We start from the raw sequence: 12028 nt of genomic DNA, 5'->3' as shown, positions 1-12028 counted from the left end.
TCATTTAAATGGCCTGTCACATCATTTAAAATAGCCTGTCACTTCATTTAAAGTGGACTGTCACGTCATTTAAAGTGACCTGTCACGTCATTTAAAGTGGCCTGTCATTAAGTGGTCTGTCACATCATTTAAATGGGCTGTCACATCATTTAAAGTGGCCTGTTACGTCATTTAAAGTGGACTGTCACGTCATTTAAAGTGACCTGTCACGTCATTTAAAGTGGCCTGTCATTAAGTGGTCTGTCACATCATTTAAATGGGCTGTCACATCATTTAAAGTGGCCTGTTACGTCACTTAAAGTGACCTGTCACGTCATTTAAAGTGACCTGTCACGACATTTAAAATGGCCTGTCATTAAGTGGTCTGTCACATCATTTAAATGGGCTGTCACATCATTTAAAGTGGCCTGTTACGTCACTTAAAGTGACCTGTCACGTCATTTAAAGTGACCTGTCACGTCATTTAAAGTGACCTGTCACGACATTTAAAGTGGCCTGTCATTAAGTGGCCTGTCACATCATTTAAATGGCCTGTTACGTCATTTAAAGTGGACTGTCACGTCATTTAAAGTCGCCTGTCACGTCATTTAAAATGGCCTGTCATGTCATTTAAAGTGACCTGTCCTATGATTTAAAATGGCCTGTCATGTCATTTAAAGTGGACTGTCATTAAGTGGCCTGTCACATCATTTAAATGGCCTGTCACATCATTTAAAGTGGCCTGTTACGTCATTTAAAGTGACCTGTCACGTCATTTAAAGTGGACTGTCATTAAGTGGCCTGTCACATCATTTAAATGGCCTGTCACATCATTTAAAGTGGCCTGTTACGTCATTTAAAGTGGACTGTCACGTCATTTAAAGTGACCTGTCACGTCATTTAAAGTGGCCTGTCATTAAGTGGTCTGTCACATCATTTAAATGGGCTGTCACATCATTTAAAGTGGCCTGTTACGTCACTTAAAGTGACCTGTCACGTCATTTAAAGTGACCTGTCACGACATTTAAAGTGGCCTGTCATTAAGTGGTCTGTCACATCATTTAAATGGGCTGTCACATCATTTAAAGTGGCCTGTTACGTCACTTAAAGTGACCTGTCACGTCATTTAAAGTGACCTGTCACGACATTTAAAATGGCCTGTCATTAAGTGGTCTGTCACATCATTTAAATGGGCTGTCACATCATTTAAAGTGGCCTGTTACGTCACTTAAAGTGACCTGTCACGTCATTTAAAGTGACCTGTCACGTCATTTAAAGTGACCTGTCACGACATTTAAAGTGGCCTGTCATTAAGTGGCCTGTCACATCATTTAAATGGCCTGTTACGTCATTTAAAGTGGACTGTCACGTCATTTAAAGTCGCCTGTCACGTCATTTAAAATGGCCTGTCATGTCATTTAAAGTGACCTGTCCTATGATTTAAAATGGCCTGTCATGTCATTTAAAGTGGACTGTCATTAAGTGGCCTGTCACATCATTTAAATGGCCTGTCACATCATTTAAAGTGGCCTGTTACGTCATTTAAAGTGACCTGTCACGTCATTTAAAGTGGACTGTCATTAAGTGGCCTGTCACATCATTTAAATGGCCTGTCACATCATTTAAAGTGGCCTGTTACGTCATTTAAAGTGGACTGTCACGTCATTTAAAGTGACCTGTCACGTCATTTAAAGTGGCCTGTCATTAAGTGGTCTGTCACATCATTTAAATGGGCTGTCACATCATTTAAAGTGGCCTGTTACGTCACTTAAAGTGACCTGTCACGTCATTTAAAGTGACCTGTCACGACATTTAAAGTGGACTGTCATTAAGTGGTCTGTCACATCATTTAAATGGGCTGTCACATCATTTAAAGTGGCCTGTTACGTCACTTAAAGTGACCTGTCACGTCATTTAAAGTGACCTGTCACGACATTTAAAATGGCCTGTCATTAAGTGGTCTGTCACATCATTTAAATGGGCTGTCACATCATTTAAAGTGGCCTGTTACGTCACTTAAAGTGACCTGTCACGTCATTTAAAGTGACCTGTCACGTCATTTAAAGTGACCTGTCACGACATTTAAAGTGGCCTGTCATTAAGTGGCCTGTCACATCATTTAAATGGCCTGTTACGTCATTTAAAGTGGACTGTCACGTCATTTAAAGTCGCCTGTCACGTCATTTAAAATGGCCTGTCATGTCATTTAAAGTGACCTGTCCTATGATTTAAAATGGCCTGTCACATCATTTAAAGTGGCCTGTTACGTCATTTAAAGTGGACTGTCACGTCATTTAAAGTGACCTGTCACGTCATTTAAAGTGGCCTGTCATTAAGTGGTCTGTCACATCATTTAAATGGGCTGTCACATCATTTAAAGTGGCCTGTTACGTCACTTAAAGTGACCTGTCACGTCATTTAAAGTGACCTGTCACGACATTTAAAATGGCCTGTCATTAAGTGGTCTGTCACATCATTTAAATGGGCTGTCACATCATTTAAAGTGGCCTGTTACGTCACTTAAAGTGACCTGTCACGTCATTTAAAGTGACCTGTCACGTCATTTAAAGTGACCTGTCACGACATTTAAAGTGGCCTGTCATTAAGTGGCCTGTCACATCATTTAAATGGCCTGTTACGTCATTTAAAGTGACCTGTCACATCATTTAAAGTGGCCTGTCATTAAGTGGTCTGTCACATCATTTAAATGGGCTGTCACATCATTTAAAGTGGCCTGTTACGTCACTTAAAGTGACCTGTCACGTCATTTAAAGTGACCTGTCACGACATTTAAAATGGCCTGTCATTAAGTGGTCTGTCACATCATTTAAATGGGCTGTCACATCATTTAAAGTGGCCTGTTACGTCACTTAAAGTGACCTGTCACGTCATTTAAAGTGACCTGTCACGACATTTAAAGTGGCCTGTCATTAAGTGGCCTGTCACATCATTTAAATGGCCTGTTACGTCATTTAAAGTGGACTGTCACGTCATTTAAAGTCGCCTGTCACGTCATTTAAAATGGCCTGTCATGTCATTTAAAGTGACCTGTCCTATGATTTAAAATGGCCTGTCATGTCATTTAAGGTGGCCATCAGAGGGCAGCCATAATTGCGGAGTGGCCCTCATTAAAAACAAGGTGGCCCCTCCTGGTTTGGTGCATGGATTTGTGTCTGGGGGTGTTTGAAAAAACAAAACTTTATAAATGAAATGTTTTTACAGAACATCAACAACAAAGTCATGTTAAAAAAAATAAACACTAAATTAATATTTAATACAGACTACAAAAGTGACAACTGATTTATTTCTATGAACTTACAGCAGCACGGGAATTTTTTAAATATCTTCTTTAAGCAACGACTTTTATTTTTTCCAGCTGAGGTTTTCTGGGTCACTTGTTGCCGGGCAGATTGCGGCTACAATTCTGGAATTGAGGCCAAAAATGAGCACCAGTTGAAGGTATTGAACTGGAAATGTGTTTGTTTGATGCAGGACTCCAGCTACAAGGGCAGCGTGTGGGCAGATAATGAGCGGCTGAAGTCCTCGGTGACGATGGACAAGTGAGTGGAAGCATGAAGGCCACAATAAAAGGTGTAAAAGTAAGCGTATCTTCTTCCTACAGTCTGAATCTGACGCTAACAGCGACAACCATCGGACCCTTTAAGGTACCGCCTGTGTCACCTTAGCGCTCGCACACGCCCTTTAACTGCCGTCTGTTTGCAGACCGACACTTTGGAGAATTTGTCCAGGATTACCATGAAGATGTTGGTCCTGCCTCCACTTAATGGTGACTTGTCACTTCATTATTGGACCTTTTAGTTCAGGGTTCCCATCAATGACCTTTTTTTAATTGAAAAAAGTAAACAAATATGGCGTCCTTCTAGTTGATGTCCAAAGGAACCTGGATGTACACTTTTTGTTAATCATAGATTATTATTATGATGGAAGAATACTAATACACTATTTTACAGACTATAGTTGTTTATAAGCCACGCCCACTACATTTTAGAAGATACTAATATTTTCCATATATTAGTCACACCGGACTATAAGTGGCAGATATATTCTTGTTGTGAAATGACTTATTTACACAGCAATATTTATTTACATACCTTAATTGTTTCCAAACGGTGTCTGTAACACGGCAGTAAAATGGCCGATCAAACAAAACATCAGTCATCGTCATGGACCCACTAGCTGCGCAATCTAGCTAAACAGACTCAATAAGAGGAGTGGTCCACTCCCAGCTATCTTTATTGACATTTATAAATAATATAATTTCTGTATAAAATTGTCATAAGTACACCTCTGCATAACCTTGTATCGTTATTAACATTTATAAATAGTACCATTTGTCTATAACATTGTTATAAGGACACCTCTGCGTAACCTTGTATCTTTAACATTTATAAATAGTATCATTTGTTTATAACATTGTTATAAGTACACCGCTGCATAACTTTGTATCTTTAACATTTATAAATAGTATAATTTGTCTATAACATTGATGTAAGGACACCTCTGCATAACAATTTATATTTATTAACATTTATAAATAGTATAATTTGTGTATAAAATTGTTATAAGTACACCTTTGCATAACATTGTATCTTTATTAACATTTATAAATACTATCATTTGTGTATAAAAATGATATAAGTACACCTCTGCATAACATTGTATCGTTAACATTTATATAGTGCATGTGCCTCACAATACGAAGGTCCTGACTGAGTAGTCCTGAGTTCAATCCCGGGCTCTGGATCTTTCTGTGTGGAGTTTGCATGTTCTCCCCGTGACTGTGTGGGTTCCCTCCGGGTACTCCGGCGTCCTCCCACCTCCAAAGACATGCACCTGGGGATAGGTTGATTGGCAACACTAAATTGGCCCTACTGTGTGAATGTGAGTGTGAATGTTGTCTGTCTATCTGTGTTGGCCCTGCGATGAGGTAGCGACTTGTCCAGGGTGTACGCCGACTTCCGCCCGGATGCAGCTGAGATAGGCTCCAGCACCTCCCGCGACTCCAAAAGGGACAAGCGGTAGAAAATGGATGGATGGATGTATAAAATTGTTATAAGTACACCTCTGCATAACCTTGTATCATTATTAACATATAAATAGTATAACTTGTCTATAACATTGTTATAAGTACACCTCTGCATAACCTTGTATCTTTATTACCTATATAAATTGTATCATTTGTGTATAAAATTGTTAAGTACACCTCTGCATAACATTATATCTTTATTAACATTTATAAATAGTATCACATGCCTATAACATTGTTATAAGTACACCTCTGCATAATATTGTATGCTTATTAACATTTATAAATAGTACCATTTGCCTATAACATTGTTATAAGTACACCTCTGCATAACCTCGTACCTTTTTTAACATTCATAAATAGTATCATTTGTCTATAAAATTGTTATTGGTACACCTCTGCATAACATTGTATCTTTAATAAAATGTATAAATAGTATCATTTGTCTATAAAATTGTCAAGTACACCTCTGCATAAAATTGTATCTTTATTGACATTTATAAATAGTATGACTTGTCTATAACAAAGAGGAAGTCAGGATGAATGAATATCCACAATGAGCACGTTTTGTAGCAAACAGCTTTTTGAAGGCGGGTTTAAAGCATGATACTGATAAAGCACGTTGCACGGGTTTGCAAGCGTCCCGTAGGGGTCCCGCCCCACTATTTGAGAATAACTTATTATTTTAAGGCGCAAACACTACATTTTGAAATTATACAAAAACTTCAATGTTTTACAATATTTTAAACATCTTTATACAAACTGTGTTAATAAAAGAATAAGAGACACTACAGTAGGATCAATTAAAATATTGTAATAATACAAGTTATATGTATGTATAAAACAGGCTAATCTACATCAGCGTAAATTCCTCCAATAAAAATAATAATTTAAGGTATTTTCTACTTTCAACCATTTTCCAAGATTTAATTAATAATTTGAAAACATTAAGCCAATGGGAACATTGAAGTTTTACTTTCAGAAATTGACTTTTATGTATAATATATACATATATATATATATATATATATATGCATATATACCTACATATATATATATATTCTTATATATACATATATATATATATATACACAGTGGTGGTCAAAAGTGTACATACACTTGTAAAGAACATAATGTCATGGCTGTCTTGAGTTTCCTATCATTTCTACAACGCTTATTTTTTTGTGATAGAGTGATTGGAGCACATACTTGTTGGTCACAAAAAACATTCATTAAGTTTTCTTCTTTTATGAATTTATTATGGGTCTACTGAAAATGTGACCAAATCTGCTGGGTCAAAAGTATACATACAGCAATGTTAATATTGGCTTACATGTCCCTTGGCAAGTTTCACTGCAATAAGGCGCTTTTGGTAGCCATCCACAAGCTTCTGCTTGAATTTTTGACCACAAAATGGGTGCAGTTCAGCTAAATGTGTTGGTTTTCTGACATGGACTTGTTTCCTCAGCATTGTCCACACATTTAAGTCAGGACTTTGGGAAGGCCATTCTAAAACCTTCATTCTAGCCTGATTTAGCCATTCCTTTACCCCTTTTGACATGTGTTTGGGGTCATTGTCCTGTTGGAACACCCAACTGCGCCCAAGACCCAACCTCCGGGCTGATGATTTGAGCTTGTCCTGAAGAATTTGGAGGTAATCCTCCTTTTTCATTGTCCCATTTAAAGCACCAAAACAGGCCCAGAGCATAATACTACCACCACCATGCTTGACGGTAGAAATGGTGTTCCTGGGATTAAAGGCCTCACCTTTTCTCCTCCAAACATATTGCTGGGTATTGTGGCCAAACCGCTCAAATGTTGTTTCATCTGACCACAGAACTTTCCTCCAGAAGGTCTTATCTTTGTCCATGTGATCAGCAGCAAACTTTAGACGAGCCTTAAGGTGTGGCTTCTGGAGCAAGGGCTTTCTTCTTGCATGGTAGCCTCTCAGTCCATGGCGATGCTTTACTGTGTTCACTGACATCGGTGTTCCAGCAGCTTCCAATTCATTACAGACCTGCTTTTTAGTGGTTCTCGGTTGACTCTTGATCCTCCTGACCAATTTTCTCTCAGCAGCAGGTGATAGCTTGCGTTTTTTTTCTGATCGCGGCAGTGACAAAACTGTGCCATGCACTTTATACTTAGGAACAATTGTCTGCACAGTTGCTCTTGGGACTTTAAGCTGCTTTGAAATGGCTAAGTGACTTTCCTGACTTGTTCAAGTCATGTCAGGTTTTTTCAGATCTGTGCTGAATTCCTTTGACTTCCCATTGTGGTGTTTGTAACCAAGTCTAATGACTGCATCACATGAGCCCTATTTAAATGGGCTCAGAGAAGTCAACAGGTGTGGTCAATCATAATCACTCACATGAAGTTAAGAGGCCATGAAGATCATTTGATTGGATTGTAAATTTTCTACATCACCAACATTGAACATGTACCGTATTTTCCGCACTATAAGGCGCACCTAAAAACCACACATTTTCTCAAAAGCTGACAGTGCGCCTTATAACCCGGTGCGCTTTATTACGATTCATTTTCATAAAGTTTCGATCTCGCAACTTCGGTAAACAGCCGCCATCTTTTTTCCCGGTAGAACAGGAAGCGCTTCTTCTTCTACGCAAGCAACCGCCAAGGAAAGCACCCGCCCCCATAGAACAGGAAGCGCTTCTTCTTCTACTGTAAGCAACCACCCGCCCCCGGAAGAAGAAGAAAAAACGCGCGGATATCACCGTACGTTTCATTTCCTGTTTACATCTGTAAAGACCACAAAATGGCTCCTACTAAGCGACAAGGATCCGGTTCATAAAAAGACGCAATCTCTCCATCCGCACACGGATTACTACCGTATTTCACAGCAACTGATATTCCTGTGAACCGCACTGTGGAACGGGAGCACGTACGGTGAATATTCGCACCACAGGGAATGAGAAGTCATCCTTCACTGTGGTTCTAGCTTGCCATGCTAACTTCCACCCATGGTGATATTCAAAAGGAAGACCTTGCCAAAAGAGACCTTTCCAGCCGGCGTCATCATAAAAGCTAACTCGAAGGGATGGATGGATGAAGAAAAGATGAGCGAGTGGTTAAGGGAAGTTTACGCGAAGAGGCCGGGTGGCTTTTTTCACACAGCTCCGAAGGCGAACACACCTTCACTAAGACGGGCAGACAGCGCCGGACGACATACGCCAACATTTGCCAGTGGATCGTAAATGCCTGGGCAGATATTTCGGTCACAACTGTGGTCCGAGCTTTCCGGAAGGCAGGATTCACAGAACAACAGCGACACTGACTCCGATGACTTCGACGAGACGGAACCGGCCATTTTGGATACCACGCTTGCGCAACTTTTCAATTCGGACACCGAAGACGAAGAATTCGAAGGATTTACGAATGAAGAATAACTTCAGAAGGTGAGCGCTATGTTTATTTTGTGTGTTGTGACATTAACGTTCGAGCAACATTATGTTGCTATTGCTCTACACCATTTTGAATTTTACTATGTTTGTGATTGCACATTTGCGTACATTTTGGGACAGAGTTGTTAGAACGCTGGTTTTCAATATATTATTAAAGTTTGACTGAACTATCTGACTGTTTTTTTGACATTCCCTTTAGCGCAGCGTAGGCGCGGCTTATAATCCGGGGCGGCTTATTGGTGGACAAAGTTATGAAATATGTAATTCATTGAAGGTGCGGCTAATAATCCGGTGCGCCTTATAGTGCGGAAAATACGGTATGTTGCTGTATGTATACTTTTGACCCAGCAGATTTGCTCACATTTTCAGTAGACTCATAATAAATTCATAAAAGAAGCAAACTTCATGAATGTTTTTTGTGACCAACAAGTATGTGCTCCAATCACTCTATAAAAAAATAAGAGTTGTAGAAATGATTGGAAACTCAAGACAGCCATGACATTATGTTCTTTACAAGTGTATGTACACTTTTGACCACCACTGTACATATATACATATACTGTATATACAATATACACAGTACACACACACATGTGTGTGTATATATATATATATATATATATATATATATATAGCACATGTTATTCGAGTAGTATAACAGATATATAATTAATAATTATTATAATTGGTTATTAGGAGTGTGTGTACTTGTGGACATTTTATATAATGACATTTAAATATATCTCCTTATATAAAGACAGTCATATCTTCTTATTTAAAGACATGTTTTCATATCTTTGCTTTGCAGACAGACTGTCCAAGGGTGTAGCTCTCCCACAGAGCAGACAGGTACATCTGGTACAAGCAGTAGTGAGTGTAGAAGAGGTAAGTACACCCATCATTGTGAGGATGTGACAGAACAAATAGTTCATTGTTGTCTCCTCCCTGCAGGGCTTCATGGATCTGCACTCAAATGTTGAGCTGCAACTGAACCACAACCATCTTGGTCAAGTGGAGCACTGATTGTCATGAGGGCACCATAGGAAGGTGTGACGACCACCACAATGTATACACACGGGTGGGAGTGCACCACCTAGTGAGGAAATAGCAACTATGCCTTTGAGAGATGAATTTTAACCCTACGGCCCAAAAGGGTCCCTCTCAGTAACGTGTAATAAAAAAATTAATTTTTCCTCCCAATTATCATTCTAATGTTGCTGAGCTCAATTCAACACGGTTTTGTAAAAATAAAAATTAATGTTTGTCACCTTGACTCATGGTTTCAAAGCAACTTATTCATCAATTTGTACATAGAAAAAACTAATACACAATCGTGTATTAATATCATGCGTCCTTTATACATCTATATGTTCACTGTTACACACGTCCTTTATACATCTATATGTTCACTGTTACAAGCGTCCTTTATACATCTATATGTTCACTGTTACAAGCGTCCTTTATACATCTATATGTTCACTGTTACACGCGTCCTTTATACATCTATATGTTCACTGTTACACACGGCCTTTATACATCTATATGTTCACTGTTACAAGCGTCCTTTATACATCTATATGTTCACTGTTACACACGTCCTTTATACATCTATATGTTCACTGTTACACGCGTCCTTTATACATCTATATGTTCACTGTTACACACGGCCTTTATACATCTATATGTTCACTGTTACAAGCGTCCTTTATACATCTATATGTTCACTGTTACAAGCGTCCTTTATACATCTATATGTTCACTGTTACACACATCCTTTATACATCTATATGTTCACTGTTACACACGTCCTTTATACATCTATATGTTCACTGTTACACACGTCCTTTATACATCTATATGTTCACTGTTACAAGCGTCCTTTATACATCTATATGTTCACTGTTACAAGCGTCCTTTATACATCTATATGTTCACTGTTACACGCGTCCTTTATACATCTACCGTATTTTCCGCACCATAAGGCGCCCTGGGTTATAAGCCGCGCCTTCAATGAACGGCATATTTCAAAACTTTGTCCACCTATAAGCCGCCCCGTGTTGTAAGCCGCATCTAACTGCGCTAAAGGAATGTCAAAAAAACAGTCAGATAGGTCAGTCAAACTTTAATAATATATTAAAAACCAACGTGATGTGGGCGCGCATGGAGTCGTATATCAACATGGACGAAGCTGCGTGAAAAAAGCCACCCGGCCTCTTCGCGTAAACTTAAACTTACCTTAACCACTCGCTCATCTTTTCTTCATCCATCCCTTCGAGTTAGCTTTTATGATGACGCCGGCTGGAAAGGTCTCTTTTGGCAAGGTCTTCCTTTTGAATATCACCATGGGTGGAAGTTTCTGGCCATTAGCATGGCAAGCTAGAACCACAGTGAAGGATGACTTCTCATTCCCTGTGGTGCGAATATTCACCGTACGTGCTCCCGTTGTATCCACAGTGCGGTTCACAGGAATATCAGTTGCTGTGAAATAGTAATCCGTGTGCGGATGGAGAGATTGCGTCTTTTCATGAACCGGATCCCTGTCGCTTTGTAGGAGCCATTTTGTGGTCTTTACAGATGTAAACACACAAAGGAAATGATAATATCCGCGTGCTTTTTCTTCTTCTACGCGGGCGGGTGGTTGCTTACAGTAGAAGAAGAAGCGCTTCCTGTTCTATGGGGGCGGGTGCTTACCTTGGCGGTTGCTTGCGTAGAAGAAGAAGCGCTTCCTGTTCTACCGGGAAAAAAGATGGCGGCTGTTTACCGAAGTTGCGAGACCGAAACTTTATGAAAATGAATCTTAATATTTATCCATATATAAAGCGCACCGGGTTATAAGGCGCACTGTCAGCTTTTGAGAAAATTTGTGGTTTTTAGGTGCGCCTTATAGTGCGGAAAATACGGTATATGTTCACTGTTACACACGTCCTTTATACATCTATATGTTCACTGTTACACGCGTCCTTTATACATCTATATGTTCACTGTTACACGCGGTCTTTATACATCTATATGTTCACTGTTACACACGTCCTTTATACATCTATATGTTCACTGTTACACACGTCCTTTATACATCTATATGTTCACTGTTACACACGTCCTTTATACATCTATATGTTCACTGTTACACGCGGTCTTTATAAATCTATATGTTCACTGTTACACACGTCCTTTATACATCTATATGTTCACTGTTACACGCGTCCTTTATACATCTATATGTTCACTGTTACACACGTCCTTTATACATCTATATGTTCACTGTTACACACGTCCTTTATACATCTATATGTTCACTGTTACACACGTCCTTTATAAATCTATATGTTCACTGTTACACACGTCCTTTATACATCTATATGTTCACTGTTACACACGTCCTTTATACATCTATATGTTCACTGTTACAAGCGTCCTTTATACATCTATATGTTCACTGTTACAAGCGTCCTTTATACATCTATATGTTCACTGTTACACGCGTCCTTTATACATCTATATGTTCACTGTTACACACGTCCTTTATACATCTATATGTTCACTGTTACAAGCGTCCTTTATACATCTATATGTTCACTGTTAC

General features: G+C 39.1%; 1 protein-coding gene across 1 annotated transcript in view; it reads left to right on the top strand.

Moving 5' to 3' along the window:
- The window catches only part of bpifcl (BPI fold containing family C, like), a 38277-nt gene extending 28559 nt beyond the window's left edge, over positions 1-9718 (top strand). Inside the window, exons 11-15 of the mRNA XM_061985561.2 lie at positions 3472-3539; positions 3602-3644; positions 3703-3766; positions 9254-9330; positions 9397-9718. Of these exons, the coding sequence (XP_061841545.1) occupies positions 3472-3539; positions 3602-3644; positions 3703-3766; positions 9254-9330; positions 9397-9468 (324 nt within the window). The 3' untranslated portion in view covers positions 9469-9718. The remainder of the gene's footprint in view (positions 1-3471; positions 3540-3601; positions 3645-3702; positions 3767-9253; positions 9331-9396) is intronic.
- Positions 9719-12028: the final 2310 nt, after the last annotated feature.

The sequence above is a fragment of the Nerophis lumbriciformis genome, linkage group LG23, assembly GCF_033978685.3.
Source record: "Nerophis lumbriciformis linkage group LG23, RoL_Nlum_v2.1, whole genome shotgun sequence".
NCBI classification, from domain to species: domain Eukaryota; kingdom Metazoa; phylum Chordata; class Actinopteri; order Syngnathiformes; family Syngnathidae; genus Nerophis; species Nerophis lumbriciformis.
The sequence above is the reverse complement of the archived record's forward strand: the minus strand, read 5'-3'. Positions and strand labels throughout refer to the sequence as shown.